The 18,587-nt window shown below is 35.6% G+C and overlaps 2 protein-coding genes and 1 long non-coding RNA gene across 5 annotated transcripts; 2 read left to right on the top strand and 1 right to left on the bottom strand.

Moving 5' to 3' along the window:
• Positions 1–26: 26 nt before the first annotated feature.
• LOC114518039 (delta-1-pyrroline-5-carboxylate dehydrogenase, mitochondrial-like) lies at positions 27–7,483 on the top strand. The gene is made up of 21 exons (XM_028537933.1): positions 27–195; positions 804–987; positions 1,073–1,120; positions 1,208–1,281; positions 1,409–1,490; positions 1,622–1,702; positions 2,169–2,240; positions 2,562–2,727; positions 2,802–2,898; positions 2,984–3,034; positions 3,344–3,366; positions 3,447–3,494; positions 3,575–3,675; positions 4,077–4,124; positions 4,520–4,564; positions 4,731–4,816; positions 4,895–4,961; positions 5,032–5,100; positions 5,278–5,330; positions 5,698–5,816; positions 6,934–7,483. The coding sequence occupies exons 1-21, from the start codon at positions 152–154 to the stop codon at positions 7,044–7,046; spliced, it is 1,671 nt and encodes a 556-aa protein (XP_028393734.1). The 5' UTR covers positions 27–151; the 3' UTR covers positions 7,047–7,483.
• Positions 7,299–9,990, bottom strand: LOC114518042. Of its 2 annotated transcripts, XM_028537936.1 has the most exons (7): positions 9,574–9,990; positions 9,401–9,481; positions 8,945–9,313; positions 8,395–8,499; positions 7,665–7,799; positions 7,475–7,557; positions 7,299–7,388 (listed from the first exon to the last, which is right to left on the bottom strand). In XM_028537936.1, exons 1-7 carry the CDS (start codon positions 9,863–9,865, stop codon positions 7,368–7,370), a joined length of 1,086 nt encoding a protein of 361 aa, XP_028393737.1. In that variant the 5' UTR covers positions 9,866–9,990; the 3' UTR covers positions 7,299–7,367. The 2 variants fall into 2 exon arrangements, with proteins under 2 accessions (XP_028393737.1, XP_028393736.1); XM_028537935.1 differs by having other exon boundaries at positions 7,359–7,557.
• A 3,926-nt stretch (positions 9,991–13,916) lies between these two features.
• On the top strand, positions 13,917–17,051 carry LOC114518247. 2 transcript variants are annotated; one of them, XR_003686463.1, is made up of 4 exons: positions 13,917–14,440; positions 14,535–14,635; positions 14,736–14,781; positions 16,966–17,051. It is a non-coding gene; the product is annotated as an uncharacterized LOC114518247 (long non-coding RNA). The 2 variants fall into 2 exon arrangements; XR_003686462.1 differs by lacking the exon at positions 14,535–14,635.
• Positions 17,052–18,587: the final 1,536 nt, after the last annotated feature.

Here is an 18,587-nt window from a genome sequence, read left to right as displayed (position 1 = left end):
TGTGCTCCCCAGGAATTTACCCCTCGCACGCCCCCTGACGGCTGACACTGTTCGTAATTTCTTAAATTACATTTTTTCAGCCATTATATATTTTATAATTTTGGTTGTATTTTTCGTGTTAAGATCCACCGAAATTATTTTGAAAAGAGCCATGTTGTTAGCGAAACGTTTGTTGCCCGGTATTCATTATTCCAGGTAAGAAAAATCTCTTTCAACATGATTTATAACCGAAACTAATTAAATTTTTGCCGAGTTGATTTTATAAAATTAATTGAACTGAACTGAGAAAAACTAAACATATTCGTACAATAAATAGAGTTCTATTTATTTTTTTAAATCTTGTGGTCTAAATCTCTTTAAAGAATCAAGTTTTTAGTGTAGAAATTTAGGTTTGATGAGAGCCATTCACAAGTTATGTAAATTTATAGCTCTGAAAGGTGGGGTTTCAAATGAAATGTAAACAGGTTGTGAAATCATATTATGTTATGATGCCATGCAGCTTATAATATTCCAATGCTTTTAGGCAATGTTGCAAGCATTTTATTTGATTGACTAACCATGGTGAACATGGACAAGCCAGACCACCATGTTGATTTGCCTGAAAGCTAATTGACATGTGTAATACGGTAGAGGTTTTAACCTCATTGGGCCTACTGCATGTTTTTTGTAACTGTGATATTGATCAGAGAATAAAAAATAATTCTTCTTAAAAGTTTCCTGACATGAAAACAAATTTGTAGTAGAAAATATGTTGCAAATTGTTTATTTTGAGATTTCTTACTTTACATTTATATCTATATTAGGGTGATGTCGAGATTATGTCATCATTCCTTGCCAGTCAATGAACCCTCCACAGATCTGACAAATCCCAGTATCAGAACCAATCTCTTAGATGAACTTCACAATGTTGAGAAAGATGAGCTTGAGATTCCTTGTGTTGTTGGGGGTGAAAAAATATTCACTGGAAATATTGCTTATCAAGTAACAGTAAGTTTATTGTTGTATACCTACAATATTTTGGCAGTTATCCTAACCTATCTTTACTCAGCATATTGTTTCCATTGTCTACTAGCCTTACAGACATCAAAACAGGATTGCAAAAATTCACCTTGCTGATGAGGTGTGTTAAAAATTTCTTCCATAATTTTTAGACAACCCTTAAATATCACTGCATGTTTTCACAACTTAATTGCATATACATTTCTAGACAGTTATTAAAAAAGCAATCAATGAATCCTTGGCTGTCAGGAACAATTGGGAGAATATGCCTCAGAAGGAAAGGTGTGGAATGACCAGGAAAGCTTAAATACCAAATAAGCTGAGGAAATTAAGCTTATTTATTTCACAATCATGTATATATTCCTGTTTCTGTTCAATTAAAGGTCAATGTTGTAATTTATCTTTAAAGGTCAGCAATCTTTCAAAAAGCTGCAGACTTGTTAACAACAAAGTATCGGTTGCCTTTATTGGCTGCAACAATGGCAGGACAGGTAAACTCCAACATTTCGTTTAGCTTATGCCATGTACGACTAAATGTGTATATAAGGTGCATTTCTTATTGACGCATAGATATAAATATATATGATTGTGGCCATGTTGTGATGTCCACATTTTTATTTAGGCCAAAGTTGCAATCCAGGCAGACATTGACTGTATTGCAGAACTAGCTGACTTTCTAAGGTTCAACTCGTATTATGCCCAGGTATAAACTATTGTAATATCTGATTTATCAGTCAGTAATGGTTTGAATAAATTAGCTTGTAGGTACACCAAGTAAGTATTATTAATATTGCAAAGCTTTCAGTCTGTCATCCCAGTATACTATGCCCTCTATGTGCCTATACTATACTATAATGCCTTAGTGTAATATAGTGTGTATTGTGCAAAAGTGTAATACTATGTGCCTATACTGTATCTTTTTCTGTCCTGATGTATAAATTCACCTCACCCATCATATGATAACCCATTGCACTGATGAAGATCATAGTTTAACAGACTGAAAGCTTTGCAATATTAAATACTTACATGGTGTGTCTAAAAGCTAATTTACTTATTGATGTCACCATTCAAACTTACAAGAATATTATTACAGTAATGATTTATATACACTATGGTATCCAAAACAAATAGAAATACAACTTTATTTATTTTTAACATAATTGTTTTAGGGAATTTTGGACCAAGTTGAAATTATTCAAACAGATGGAGTGACAAACAGTATCATGCCCAGAGGTTTAGAGGTAAAATTCTTGTGCAGAATATTCATTAACATTGTACAGTATAATGTCATCTTCAGTAACATTGTACAGTATAATGTTATCTACTGTACAATTTTCGACTTTATTACAAGATGACTTTGTAATAAAGTCAAAAATTGTACAGTATAAATTAGCATAAATCATATTATTGTCATAGCTGCTTAAACCAGTGAAATGAAAATAATGTTATTTACTATAGTTCACTGTTTCTAACAGGGTGTCTACTCTAGCTAGAAACATCTATGTAGTGTTTTGTTTGGATTTTTTGGTTGTAATAATTTTGTTTACTTCTATTTTTGTAAGGGATTTGTCGTGGCAATCAGTCCTTTCAATTTCACAGCTATTGGGGGTAACCTTGCTACAGGTCCAGCAATGCTAGGCAATGTTGTTCTGTGGAAACCAGCTCTCACAACAACAAGAGCAGCATGGTTGGTTCATCAAATATTAGAAGAAGCTGGTGTACCCAAAGGTATGAAGGAAGAAGATAGAAGATCGAAAGAAGATCATTGGATATGGTATAAATATATTGCTCTTTTTTTTAAGGTGTGATTAACTTTCTTCCGGCTCCTGGTTCAATGTTTGGTAAAACTGTGACATCTTCCCCAGACCTTGCAGGTCTAACCTTTGTTGGCAGTGGGCCGTAAGTATATATACAACTCTGAACTTTTATAACTTCTTCAAACTATTTAAGGGTATGTATTATAATAGTGATCTAACTTTTTCAGAACTTTCAAATCCTTGTGGAAACAAGTAGGAAACAACATCGATATATTTAAGTATGTTTTTATGCCAACCATGGCTTTGTTCCCAACTATATGGTTAACTGTAGCCCTATTGCTTTGTCCTGGCATTGCCCATTAACCCTTGGCAAAATGGTTGAGTGGTTTATCATTTTAATATACGTATGTGTGAAGTAAATAGAACCAATGAACGATCGGCAATTAAAACATTATTATCCCCAACCGCAAAATTTGTGTTGAGTTTACAGATAGATCGTAATTCTTACAGTAATAAATTAATTTCAATTTTTTTTCAAATATATAATTGATCATATCCTGATGTTGTACATGCCCTTATTCCTTTAGAACATATCCTCGTCTTTCTGGCGGTACGTGAATTTTTATTGTTTGGTATTTCACTAGCTGGTTGCTGTAATAATAACTTTAAATATATCTATTTTTACTGTAGAATGTGGAGGGAAAAATTTTCATTTTGTTCATGAGACAGCAGATGTAGGTATGTTATATCCCCCAGTTGCACTGTATCAGCAAACGTCATACACATGCTAGTCAATTGCTTCAATGTGGTGCTTATAGATTCTGTTGTAAATTGCACAATACGAGCAGCGTTTGAATATTGTGGTCAAAAATGCTCTGCTTGTGGAAGACTGTATGTTCCGGATGTACTTTGGCCTCAAGTAAGTCAAATTATCTATACGCCTGTATTCTAAATGATCACGCACGAATCGAGGTAGCATTCTGAAGGTAAACTGATGTATTTGGTATATCTATATCCAAAGTTGTCACTCAAATATTACCATTATTTGCACTCAAATATTGCCATTATTTGGGGAATATATTCTATATTTCTCATCTTCGGTCACACGACTTTTGGGGACTACAGTACATGCAGGCGCATATATGTAACCAGGAATGAAAATCAGTGATATAATATGTAGATACAAAATGCAAATTTACAATAAGATTATCAAGTTATAAACTGTTAGACATTAAACCTAGAACTGCAAAGTGATGGACACCATGATGTACGTAATAGTGATGATCATCCACTGACGATTGTTGTCTGGTCCTCTTATAGATAAAAGAAAAGTTGATCAACGAACATAAAAAAATAAAGATGGGTGAGGTAAACGGGCATTTTTTAGATCGTAAATCGTAATACAGAGGCTTAATATATATCCAGACGTCGTACCTATTCCTCCAGTGCCATCACACACTGTAATAACAAGCGGAACATATTGACCATGCATTGTGTTATTGCATCTTGTGATGAAAATTCTTGATATGAACCATTACTTCTACAACGACAACAAGGTCGTAAATATTTCTCATGAATGAAACGCTATTACATGTGCACTGTAATACGAAACATAAGAAAGAATATTGACCTTTGTGTTGCTGCATGGTTGTGAAATAAAATATCATAAAATTCAGTTAAATTAAGATATTTGCTGAAGCACGTATATGAGATATATATAAACAATTCTCTATTCATTAATATTTGAAATATTGTTTCGATAGCCTTCACAGTTCTCAAACTTCCTATCTGCTGTTATTGATGAACAGGTATTAATTTAACACATTATGGTTTATAATAAACATTGATTTTTTGCATATTTCCTGTACCTTTTCACAGCCTAAAACTTACCGTATTTCAGAGAAGAATGATCATTTTTACGATTGAAATCTATATCACTATTTTTATTAAATAATATGTATTTTCTTATTTCAGGCCTTTAGATCAATTAAAGGATTTATTGATTATGCAAGGGAAAGTGACGTCGTTACAATCGTTGCTGGTGGAACATGTGACCAAAGGTAATAAACAAATGATTAATGTTAAATTTATGTTTCAAAATACACAAAGTCTTATTCGGTGGTATTTTTTGAATTAAGTGTTGGATACTACATCGAACCAACAATTGTAAAAACAACCGACCCTCACAACAAATTAATGAGCGAGGTAATCGAATTATTATCGTTATTCTTATTTATTCCCCATCTGAACAGGCGCAAAACTAAAATCTCTTTAGGAAATCTTTGGACCAGTCCTTCCAATATTTGTTTATCCTGCAAAAGATTATAAAGAAACTCTAAAACTGGTATGTATTTTTATTCCTATCGTGTAAATATCGTTGAAAGTTTTCATATATTTAAATCTTTAGGAATTATGACAAACACCAAGGCGCTATTATTTATAATGTATAGTTACTTGCCGTTCAGGGGCGGCGAAACATGAGGGGTACGTGAAAAATTTCTTACAAAAAATTTTAATTTAGGTCAACGACACTTCAGACTTTGGGCTCACTGGTGCCGTTTTTAGTAAAGATATGTAAGTTGACATACAGTAACTGTACAATGCCGACACAATACCTCTCTACAGGGTGTCCCAAAAAAAAGTCCCCGCTATTGAAATGAAGCTTTTGTTGGAATTTGAATGCATGATCAACGCAGTAGTGTGTAAATAGCATATTTATTAGGTTGAGGCATTCAAATAAAGCGTCTTGCTTTCAATTGGGTTTATCATAATATTAAGGCAATCAGATTCGAACAAAGGCTTGATTTCAATAGAGGGGACATTTTTTTGGGACACCCTGTATATTACGATTAATTAAAGCAGTAATGAAGAACACAATGCGTGGTGTACCTACAAGAAATGTAAAAATTTGTTTTTAATGATATTTCGATAATTTTTTTAGCAACGTTGTAAATGAAGCTCGAGTAATTTTGAGGCAAGCTGCTGGTAACTTGTATATCAATGATAAAGCAACTGGATCTGTCGTTGCCCAGCAACCATTTGGTGGAAGCAGAATGTCAGGTTTGTTCTACTTTCATATTCTCTGGTGGCATGAATTTTTAAAAATTATTCGTCAATGCAGTGATCTGAATGGGACGGATTTAAGACTTATATCTCCTCCTTTGCGTCGTTTCGAAAGTCTTTGTCAATGTTGTGTGTTAAATAAGTTGCGAGCTCACCTATTGGAATTAGTTAACGTGCAATCATGCACCACCCAACTTGTCAAAGTGTTTAACTACATCGGATCCCTATTAGATTCTAGAAAGCAAACTAATGTTATCTTCTTGGACATGTCAAAAACCTTAACTGGTTTTCTAACTGTCTACAAAATCAGTGTCTTCGGGAGTGCATCAAGGCAGTATGCTATGTCCAATCCAATACCTCCTTTACATAAGTGAACTTCCTGATGACACCAAGATCTTTCGCTGCGTCGATTCCACCTCTGATGCTGCACTAGGCCAAACAGATCTGAATAGCCTTGAAAAATGATCTTCATTCAGTGGTCTTGTTTTGAATCAACTCAAAAGCAAGTGCCTTCGCGTAACAACTAACAAGGAAATTCAGTTGGGTTTCTAGTGGTCTGACACGGACAAAGCACGTGTTAAAAAGTTGCGCTAAAGCAAAAAAGTTACTTTGTTTCGTCAGAAGAGGTACATGGTGCAGAAATCACCAACCTTAAGGATCCCCGCGGTATACTGTATCTCACGATTGTTCGCCGCCCGGCTCTTGGCTACGCGAGTCAGGTTTGGTCCTCTCAGACCAACGGTTTTAATAAAACGAAAGGAAGGCGTCTAAAGAAGAACGTCGAAATTCCAACCCGAGCTACACGATAATCTAGAGTTGTTTCGTCCACAAACTTGCAGCACCACCACCTTTCAGAAAACCTGTATTCAAACAAGTTTACGATAGCCAAACATGTTGTTAAATACATTTAAAAGACTGCTACGGAATTATTATTTAGAAGCGTAAATAGGGCCACAGTAATTGGTTTTCGGCTATTGTGATAACTTTATCATGTGGCGAAGTCTAAATAAATACTAAATCTTATCATACCAGTTTTGTCACATCAAATCACACTTTTATCAATGCTCCAAATAGTGCGTCATCTTTTCATTAAATTAAAGCTCTCTGTTTTTAGGAACTAACGACAAACCTGGATCCTATCTAAATATATTACCTTGGATGTCGCCGTTGACGGTGAAAGAAAACAATTTACCTTTAGTGGACTGGAAATACGAATATATGAAGTGAGAATAAGAGAAGTAATGTTTGACTCAACTGTCGGGTTTTAAATCAGTGGCATCAGAACATTTTGTTTTGCCAGGCTGAATTTTAAAAAAGTTGATCGTTTTTCCTAACCGGCTGTGGAAATGGAGTAAAAATGATCAACCATATAAACTACAAACCAATCGATATTATAGGTTTGACGCACTACGAACAAACACAAACATTGCCTGTAAAGTTTTAATATAATTTTCTATATATTTAAATCACAGCCATTAGAAATATCACCCAGCTCATGTATGTGTAGTCCATGTGCACCTGGCTGTAGTTTATGTAGAGTACCATCAATTATACATTTTTTTTATCAACCTAAAAATAATAACCATAAAACCATGAGTTGCAGATAATGATAATAGAGATATTCCTGTAATCACACCTAAAATCATCATGCTTACTTGAACAAACTGTATTACACCTTGAACGTTATTTTCACCGGACATAATTGCAACAGCGGCTCCAATATGGAATGTACTCCTATCTATTGAAATATACTTGCAGTATAAAATGCAGTTGATTATAGATATTATAGAGACGATTCAACTTGTACAGCTTCATAGCAGGAGTTTTGTCATAAACAATTATTACCTTGTGTTGCACCATGGCCACGCAATATCGCTTTTCTTCCTGTTTGCTCAAGGATCTGTTGTATCAAACCAGAAGGCAAGTTTGTTTCTACTGTTACTTGTTCATCATGTAAATTAATGTTGAAAGATTCAACTCCTGTAATAATGGGATACATTGGATATATATATATATATATATATATATATATATATATATATATATATATATATATATATATATATATATATATATATATATATATATATATATATATATATATTTATCCATACATAGGCACAATAAGACATTTTCACATCCTCTTTGACATCTGCATCAACAATCCAAAACAGTCTAATATCACAGTTGTGGTGTCAATTATACGGTTACAGGTCACACAAAAGTGGGAAACATTAAGACTTGAGAAAGACTTAATTATAAACAAGCTTTAGTAGGCTAGCTCTTGCAAGTTAGTCCTGCATAATATTATATATAACATATTATCTAATTAATAAAAATTATCAATGGCATAATTATATCATACTCATGTTAATTATAACCATCATGGGTGTAAATAGCTGCACACCCTCATATCATGCAAGATAAAGTCCACAACAATACTTTATATCATTGGCTTAGGTACTTGTAATTATATTATATTATATATTATATATTATTATAAATTAAAAGTGCAAATTAGAATTTTACACTACATATTAGCACCAGCATATAAAATTACACATATGATTTATACCTTTAATAGTGACAACTATACATTGACTTTCAGTAGGAACAGGAACCATTGTTCCAGTTGACAAGCATGAAGGGCAACAGTCAAAACGTGGAGGAAATAAACGACCTGTATATAAATGTAAAAAATTATAAAAATCAAATATTATGTATAGTGAGTTAACTACCATTTATGTTAATTAACATACCAGCTAGTATTAGTAAAAATGCAGCGCAGTTCATTTGTGTGTGTGTGTTTACATTTATGTATCTATATAATAAACTTTATAAATGGAATTGAAAAATAAATTATCAAAACATCATAGGCTTATCAAGATTACTATACATCAGCTTTACAAGAATGTAAAACCTAAAATAGTTAAACAACAAGGGCTCCAATGTATGGAAGGGCTTAGAATGGATGGCACTAGATCTTTAAATTTATGGTAAATAATTGTGCCATACACAGAATTTCATCATGATTTCATTCAGACAATTTTAGGGACAGAACTCCAAGAAGTGCACAGTCTCATTGAAGACTGTTAAACAAATTATTAAACTTTAAATATACTCACTTATAGTTTCTAGTTTACCATCAGCACTCAATGACTGTTTAGGTGATAATGGTTTATAGTAACCATGGTAAATTCCTTGTCTATCATGTAGCGGGAACTTTTGTTGTACCTCTTTATCACAGGATGAGCATAGGTTTGTAGAGTGAACACAGTCCCTGCAGTGTATTCTGGTTTCTTGGATGAAGCATTTGGAGCAAATGCTGGAAAGAACTGCTGTACAAGATAACCATGTTTCAAAGATTTTTTGTCGAGATGACTCCCAATTAGTTGACAAATTGGTCATCCTCTTTTTCCAGTTGTATTTACTTTGTTGCTGATCATCATTTAACAATTGTGCACACTCTTCAATTATGTTGTTCAGGATATCATCTACATAAAAAATATATAAATCAAACCATAGAGTGTACTGTAAATGCTATATAATATATGTAATATGAATGCTGAACGCAGATATACCTGGGGTCTCTGTTTGTTGATCATTAGTTAAACTATCAAATTCATCTTGAGTTACTATATCGTCATCACATGCAAATGTGTCTACATAAAAATATAAATGTTTCAGATTATTGTTAAATAGTTTCTTAAAGAAGTACAAAAGCAAAACACAACACTGAACCCAGTTTACTGACCGTCTGCACTGTTATTGTCACATTCAGCATTATTTTTCCGACGATTTATTCGTTTTCGTGGACGCTTGGCCTTGGGTCGCACAGGTATGGGTCTTCCACAACCATCAAGGAATCTAACTTTGTTTTGTACTCTTTTCCTTGTCCTAGGTCCACGATAATTTTTACCGCTTTTGAGAAGCTTCTCGATTTTTGATGCGATACCCGCTTGTGATATATCACTTGTTTTAAACCGAACAGTTCGAGATTTACCTATGCTAGAGCTATCACATGCACTCTCTGAACTGTCCGCCATGTTTCCTTTAACTCAGTACAAAATTGAACCTGGCGCACGCGCAGAAGCCGTGTCTTTAAAACAGGCAAAAAAAATAAGAAATTTCAACCGCTCTTCACCGCAATTTCGGCTCTCTTCACCGCAATTTCCACCGCTTTTCACCCACTGAGCTATATAATAATTCCTGGAGGACCGGCTCCTGGCCAGAAAGTGAAGCAAAAAACATGGCGGATTTCGGCGTTTGCTGACGCCACATGGTCCCCTTTGCCCATGGTAATTACCACTGACATACCGCGATACAAAGTCAAAAACGTGTCCATCACCCTCCCGATTTTTATGAAAATATTTTCGGTTTTCGGTATTGTTTTCGGCATATATTTTCTCCGCATTTCATCTAAAGTCTCTTTTTCACTGTTCAACAAGTTATATGGAGAAGTGGTTTCTTGCTCTACTTATGATGCTGTGAATGGCCTAATTCATCTATCGGGATATTAATTTTTACCTCAGGTAAGCCGGTTTTCACAACATTTTCGTTTTTCGCCTTTGGTATAGACTATAGACAACTACCAAAGCGTCTGTTGCAGTAATTCCTTTGAAATTAATGTTAAAAACGGCAAATATGCTTCAGCCTTTTTGATCAATGGTACATGACTTAGTTACGCTATGAAAAGCTATATTTTATGAAAAAGGATCAATAGCTGATCTTTTAAGTTTTGGCTATGTTGTTTTTTTATTAGAACTCTTATGGGATTTGAAAATGTCAGGCACTGGAGCTTTCACTCATATTTAATGCCAATTCATGAGTATTTTCATTCAAACAATTAAGATAAATCAATATTCAATCCTCCCAGTAAATCTACTAGTCTCTCTATTGATCCTTAGTCTATTTTAGATGAATTTAAAACATTAAACATGATGACTGTGTGAGTGCTGATACAAAATATTTCACTGTTAGATTTCAACAGTGTTTGTTAAAAGTCCAGTATGTTATCTTGTTTGCCAAGTCATGGCTTAATAGACTTTCTTGGCATCTTGCACCTTGTTAATCAAGCTAAAGCTTGATTCAAGCTTGTTAATTTGCAATGATTTCTACTCCTCTCTGGTTCTGTCCTCTGGGTGTACTCTGTTGAGTACAGTTAAACTTGGTCTGATCTCTCTTTTTTAGGATAAAGAGGTTATGGAATTTGGGGATGGCTTTTTGCAAATTATTGGAACATTAAACTGTTGATTTTACCATGTTGACTTTGTTAGTTATAGTTACAATAGTTATCTGAATGAAAAATAAATTTATACAGACATGCATTGACTGAGCAGTTTGTTTTCAATTTGCTGCAACTTTTATAATTTTCTGGACAGTTTTACCCTCCCTACCATTACAAGGAATATTATCACAGGGTTAATCAGGAATTGAAGGTTAATAGATTATAGACTAATGGAGGAATGAATAGGCTCAGTTGCATTTTCATTAATTCATAAGACATTTGTTGATAGCACAACTAGTACCATAATCTTCTTGGTACCATATATAATCAAATTTTTGTTATTTACCATAGCCTTTCTTTGCATTATTTGGAATATGATTCCACTCAAATTCTTGAGTCAAGCAGGGAACCATTTGAAAGTGCATTACTTGGGATACAGTACTTAAGATATGGGTAACTTATAGCTATAATGACCTAAATGAAAATATCCTATGCGAATATATCTTGAAATACTATTACTAATCAGCCACCCAGCATTTTGCATGAGGTTTGGCCTTTGTTTCCTTGAGTTATGCATGGGCTGATATGCATAAGCATGATGTTCTAAGGAAAACATCACATAACCACATATTTTCTGCCGGTAACCTTTAGTCGGCGATTGATATCCGAAAGATAATCGAAATTTCCGACAAGACTCGAAAAATATTCAAGTATTTTAAAAATTTTACACAGAAAATACATGTATGTATGAATAATGAAAATAAATAAATAAAATAACCTGTCAGCTAATCGTATAAAAATCCTTCGTCCACAATTTTTTTTGCGTTTTAATATTTATTATTTCTGGCATTGGCAAAACAGCGTCAACGACTTGTATATAACTGAAATAAACGCCTTATTGCAAGCCTTTGTAGCAGAAAAATAAATCGAAAAATACAAAACAACAAGGTTTCACGGCAAAAACAAAAATATTCATACAAAACCAGGGGGGAGCATTCTCTTGTAGCGGGCTCATATTTGAGCCTGGTCAGTGGTAATTACCATGGGCAAAGGGGACCATGTGGCGTCAGCAAAGCTTCTGCGCAAGCGCAGAAGGGCGAAGTCCGCCATGTTTTTTGCTTCACTTTTTCAGAAAAAAACATTAGGAGCCGGTCCTCCAGGAATTATTATATAGCTCAGTGTTTTCACCGCAATTTCCACCGGTCTTCACCGCAATTTCCACGGCTCTTCACCGCAATTTCCACCGCTCTTCACCGCAATTTCCTTTCGCTTCTACGCATGTGCGAGCTTTGTTTATATTTTTCGTTTTGGTGTGAATCCATTTCATTTGCACAACATGAAGTATTCCAAAAACTAAATTAAAATGGCGGACGCATCCAGAGTGAAGAGTGGAGCTTTATAAAACCATTCAACAATTGTCTTTTAAAAGACAACCAAATAAATATTTTGAAAAACAACTCCTGGAAGATATCTCCTGTAAGTTTGTCGATTTTATCTAAGTTTGAGATACTGTGTATAATTATTTTTACAGTGATTGTTGGATGATTATTAAATTTGGATAAAAAATTATACTCAGATAATGATTTTGTTTATAAAATACCTTCGTACTCTGTTCTAATATTGCAGGATTCAGATTTATGAGCAAGATAATCATGCTTCCATGGTCAAAGTAGCTCTTCTGAGTGTGTTTCATCATCGACATCAATGCCATGTGGGTCAACATCACTGAATGAAACTGCTTCAATACGAAAGCTTACAAGTGAAGATATAGATAGGAGAGGATTTTGATGGCGAGTATGGTTATCGAATGATTGAACTTTCAAACCTAGCAAGTGCATTTCAGTCCTTGTATAATTGGGAATTAGGCGGAGAGTTGAAAGTTACCGATGATGAGTCTCGTAGATATGGAAATAGCACAGTCATTGTTAAGTCAGATATTGCAGAGATTGCTGTGAGTTATGATAGCACATGGTCTAAGCGCGAGGGTTCACTGCAAACTTTGGAATTGATTTTGTTATTTCGGTTGACACAGGTGAGGTTCTTGACTATAGTTTTGAATCCAAATTATTGAAGTTTGACATGTATGCATTATTGATAATTGGTGATAAAGTTGCCAACCTTAGTATAAATTAATATATGCTAATCACTGAGTAGCATGTACCAGGGTTGGTAGATTTTATGAATAAATAAGCCAAATTTATTAACATAACATTCGTTTCCTTTGTTTAAAACAAAGGAATCAAAGTACCGCCAATAACAATGTTGGCTTATTTATTCAGAAACGTACCAACCCTGGCATGTACGCGCACAGAACACAAATGTTGGGCTACCTATCGTATTACATGATGTTTCACCATTCGTTCTCTCACTTCTCTGAGCAAGAAAAAAAAAGTCCTGAAAATTCAACCACATTCACCACAAAGAAAAACCACGCCTTGTGTTTTAATAAGTCACTGTTGGTATCTTTTTCTTGATTTACTCAACTATATGGATCGCTTCTGACACTTCACCCTCGCAAAATTTCGTAGATGCTTTAATATTTGTGCATGGTGAGACTGAAGTGAAGACTTCTGAAAATCAGACAATTAATTGATAATTGTCATGTAATTTCCTGGTATAACATCCCAACATATACATTGTAGTTAAAATATAATAACAATATCAACCTCAAATTCAACTAATATTTTGTATGCAATCAAGCAAAATTTGGAAATGCTGGTTGTTAATTTTACTGCAATTATTACAAAAGATATGATTACAATCCTTTATCATTACCCAATCCTGTCAGAATTGCTATCACATGTCAATGCAATATAATTTTTGTAAACAATCATTATTTAATTATTGTTTTCAGCATAAATATGCCTTAAGAGGCCTTCTCCAGACAATATTTATTGCAAGCTATATGATATTTGCTCCAATATTTGGCTATATTTGTGAAAGATACAGTTGCAAGCTCATTATGATCTATTGCCTCGTTATCTGGTCCTTAACAACATTTCTTAGCACACTACTTAATAAACACCTATGTAAGCTTTTACTGATTTCATACAGTGAGTTAGAAGTCAGATATGTTAAAAACAGAAGGAAAATGGTAGGTTAATGAATAGTTTGGTATGTTCTTGGTTCAAAAGTATCTTCCGCATTTAGTGGTTGCAATAATTTTATAATAGAGAAAACACAGGGTATGTAAACATGTGAAATAAACATGTTATTACTTGATGTGTTTCAGGTAACTCCAATCTTGGGTGTGCTTCTTATCATCTTGGGCTTTATATCTGTTGTTTGAACCTGTCTAGGGGCAAATTGAAAAGAGTCAGGGTGATATTGTTGCAGACAAGGATGTTATCATTCGTCGTTCATGGTTGAATGATGCGAAACATATGTTACGCTGGTAGGTGATTTTTAACAACAGATGTTGCTTACTGCAGGATGAACTGTTTAGAACTGATAGAATTATCCAGTGTAAATATAGTTAGTTTGTGTAGGTTTCCTGCTGTAGTAACGCTGAATCAATAAGAGATGATCCAGTATGCCATTCCTTGTTATTCCCTTGATCCTAGCTTCAAAATATATTGTTCTTTCTTATGTAAGTTAAACATGTATATCTGAAATTAAACATATATTTAATATTTCCGTAAAGACATTTCTATCATATAAGTGTTAGCAATTGTCTTGTTTCTTTGTAGATACAGAAAGAGCCACAGCATCGGCAGTCCTTATATTGCGGGTTTGGTATGTAATAAACAATTTGTTTTACCTAAAGTTATGAATCACCAACACGCCCACTGAATCTAATTATGACGTCACTTTCGGTCCGCAGGGCTTATTTCGCTACTTCCTTACGCTTTGACTTTTGACTTCCGGTTTTTAAATGGGCGTGGTCAGACACTCCCACTTAATCTAATTATGACATCACTTTCGGACCGCGGGGCTTATTTCGCTTCTTCCTTACGCTTTGACTTTTGACTTCCGGGTTTTCGATAGGCATGGTCAGACACGCCCACTTAATCTAATTATGACGTCACTTCCGGTATGCGGGGCTTATTTCGCTACTTCCTTACGCTTTGACTTTTGACTTCCGATTTTTCGATGGGCGTGGTCAGACACGCCCACTTAATCTAATTATGACGTCACCTCCAGTATGCGGGGCTTATTTCGCTACTTCTTTACGCTTTGACTTTTGACTTCCGATTTTTCGATGGGCGTGGTCACACACGCCCACTTAATCTAATTATGACGTCACTTCCAGTATGCGGGGCTTATTTCACTACGTCCTTATGCTTTGACTTTTGACTTCCGGTTTTTCGATATGCGTATTCAGACACGCCCACTTAATCTGATTATGACGTCACTTCCGGTGGGCGGGGCTTATTTCGCTACTTTCTTACGCTTTGACTTTTGACTTCCAGTTTTTCAATAAGCATGATCAGACATGCTCACTTAATCTGATTATGACGTCATTTCCAGTGGGCAGGGCTTATTTCGCTACTTCCTTACGCTTTGACTTTTGACTTCCGGTTTTTTGATGGGCGTGGTCAGACACGCCCACTTAATCTAATTATGACATCACTTCCCGTATGCGGGGCTTATTTCGCTACTTCCTTACGCTTTGACTTTTGACTTCTGGTTTTTTGATGGGCGTGGTCAGACACGCCCACTTAATCTAATTGTGACGTAACTTCCAGTGGGCGGGAAATATTTCGCTACTTCCTTACGCTTTGACTTTTGACTTCCGGTTTTTTGATGGGCGTGGTCAGACACGCCCACTTAATCTAATTATGACATCACTTCCCGTATGCGGGGCTTATTTCGCTACTTCCTTACGCTTTGACTTTTGACTTCTGGTTTTTCGATGAACGTGGTCAGACACGCCCACTTAATCTAATTATGACGTAACTTCCTGTGGGCGGGAAATATTTCGCTACTTTCTTACGCTTTGACTTTTGACTTCCAGTTTTTCAATAGGCATGATCAGACACGCTCACTTAATCTGATTATGATGTCATTTCCAGTGGGCGGGGCTTATTTCGCTACTTCCTTACGCTTTGACTTTTGACTTCCGGTTTTTTGATGGGCGTGGTCAGACACGCCCACTTAATCTAATTATGAAGTCACTTCCCGTATGCGGGGCTTATTTCGCTACTTCCTTACGCTTTGACTTTTGACTTCCGCTTTTTTGATGGGCGTGGTCAGACACGCCCACTTAATCTAATTGTGACGTAACTTCCGGTGGGCGGGGCTTATTTAACTACTTCCTTACGCTTTGACTTTTGACTTCCGGTTTTTCGATAGGCGTGGTCAGACACGCCCACTTAATCTAATTATGATGTCACTTCCGGTGGGCGGGGCTTAGAATGCTCATTGATTTGCGGTCATTGTATGAAACCTTGCTGGTTGGTTCATGTCCTTGCCATGGCTTCACAAAAGTGCCAGGACATACTGGTAGTTTCTACCACATTGTTTGTTGCCATCGCGTAAGTATAGAAATATTTAACCTGCAATGCAACTCTACTTTTGAGACGTGTAAATTACGAAAGTACAACTTATATTTTGTATTGTTCTCTCAACATATCGAACATCTTCACTGACACTAATTAACATCTCTCAAAAGCAGAATTGCATAGCAAGTTGCGAGAAAAATTGCACCCTGTAACAGGGCATTTATCATCTTGTTTTCTTAGACAACCGTAGCTCTAGTCTGAGACGTATACAGTGATATACCATTTAGAGCATTTATAAAATTTACATTTATAGAATTTTTACTCTGGGTGTTCTAAAAAATAATTCTTTTGGGTGTCCTTTCCTTTCAGGTAACCGCAGCTTCAAAGTTTCTGACTTTACAGGAGTCAGTAAGAGATGTCGCCGATCTCTATTTATCATTTAAGCATATTCCTCTTGTTTTTCTTTGCGACACAGCTTGTGGGTTTGTCAGGCACTTAGAGTGCCGGGTCAGTAAAGAAATGACTGAATAGCTATGGAAAGATAACAGAGGGTGTTTTGAGGTACCATTGTTGGATAGCGATATTGCATGACTTGACTATTTTTAAAGGTTTCAAAACAATTAATATGCTGATGAAATACTCAAATAGTAATCCTCATCTGATTCTGTTATTTCTGTATACCTTCTAACTTTATCCTCAACTCGTTTTCGAGAGTGTCCAAGCTTTCGCAACCTTTGTCCGATATTGTTGTTGCTGGATTGTTGATTTCTTCCATATTACTCTCATTGGGGGCATCATCCCGAATTCCACTAGCTTATGAGTAATATTGTTAGAACAACGATTACATTCACGATACAAAAAAAGCCTAAACTTCGACCAAAAAAGAATTGCATAGAAACTTTATTTAAAACTTTCTTACCATACATTATCATATGTTGCGTGAATGGCATCAGTTTCCCCAGAAATATTCGGTATGCTCTTTTCTGGCAAACGTGTTTCCTTTTAATCGTTTGCTCCAAGGTGCATTCCCTGTCTTTGCCGAAGTATATCCCTATTGTCCCCGGCTCCCGTACAAGTGTACTTTGCAATTCTTTAAAATTCCTATTAAAACAACAAACATTTTGTGAAATGCAGTCAAAAGACCGCGTTAGACTCCAAAACTGTATGTGTTACTCACTGTATGTGAAATATCGACAAAACTGTCGACAGCAGTTGACAGTAGCGCAATGCCTGGAACCTTCATCCCTTCGATGTTCTTGACAGTAACTTTAGGGTGCAGCCATGTAAGAATCTTAAAAGAGATCAGCAAAATCTGTAAATGTTATATCCAAGGAAATCGAACACTGTGTATATGGCGCCATTTAATACCTTATTTCATTCGGAATTTTTTTTATGTAAATAGAAAAATGAAAGAAAACAAACCATGTCTTTTTTCTTGGCAATCTTTTCAATGATGTTAGCTTTTAGCCTTTGCATTGTTGAATGTATACTGACTGTCTGCACCTTTAATAACTTGCGGTATGCAAACAATACATAATCTTTGGTGTTCGCTTGGTTACCACACGAGAAACGTAACTAAAATGAGAAACATAAGTCATGTAAAAATGAACTCTATTATTGAAAACTAGTCCGATCTATTTTTTGCGAGTTATTTGAGTTTCACATACCAGAGCATTTGCGACCAAAATCCTGAATCAAAGCACATGCCGCAGCCATCTTGCTTTTGGAGGTAAGGGGCCACGCTGCTCTTGTTCAATTCTCACATTGAAAAATAAAAACAAAAAGCAAACCAAAGTGTGCTACGCTTGCTACGCTTGCTACGCTTGCTACTACTGCTACGACTGCTCCGCTTGCTACGCTTGCTACGCTTGCTACGCTTGCTACGCTTGCTACGCTTGCTACGCTTGCTACGCTTGCTACGCCTGCTACGACTGCTACGACTGCTACGACTGCTACGACTGCTACGCTTGCTACGACTGCTACGCTTGCAACGACTGCTACGCTTGCTACGACTGCGACGCTTGCCACGACTGCTACGCTTGCCACGACTGCGACGCTTGCCACGACTGCCACGACTGCCACGCTTGCCACGCTTGC

This window comes from Dendronephthya gigantea, unplaced genomic scaffold, assembly GCF_004324835.1.
Source record: "Dendronephthya gigantea isolate DGI-Jeju-01 unplaced genomic scaffold, DenGig_1.0 000010F, whole genome shotgun sequence".
Lineage (NCBI taxonomy): Eukaryota > Metazoa > Cnidaria > Anthozoa > Malacalcyonacea > Nephtheidae > Dendronephthya > Dendronephthya gigantea.
Note: the sequence above shows the minus strand (reverse complement) of the source record. Positions and strands in the feature narration are given on the sequence as shown.

Bases quoted from the DNA above. Each gene is read 5' to 3' on its own strand.
- LOC114518039 (XM_028537933.1), top strand. From the start codon at position 152: ATGTTGTTAGCGAAACGTTTGTTGCCCGGTATTCATTATTCCAG. The intron at 1,491-1,621 runs GTAAACTCCAAC...ATTTTTATTTAG, and splicing joins CTGCAACAATGGCAGGACAG to GCCAAAGTTGCAATCCAGGC. The intron at 2,728-2,801 runs GTATGAAGGAAG...CTTTTTTTTAAG, and splicing joins AGAAGCTGGTGTACCCAAAG to GTGTGATTAACTTTCTTCCG.
- LOC114518042 (XM_028537935.1), bottom strand. From the start codon at position 9,865: ATGGCGGACAGTTCAGAGAGTGCATGTGATAGCTCTAGCATAGGTAAA. The intron at 9,314-9,400 runs GTATATCTGCGT...TTTTTTATGTAG, and splicing joins TCAACAAACAGAGACCCCAG to ATGATATCCTGAACAACATA. The intron at 8,500-8,944 runs GTGAGTATATTT...ATTTATATACAG, and splicing joins TGGTAAACTAGAAACTATAA to GTCGTTTATTTCCTCCACGT.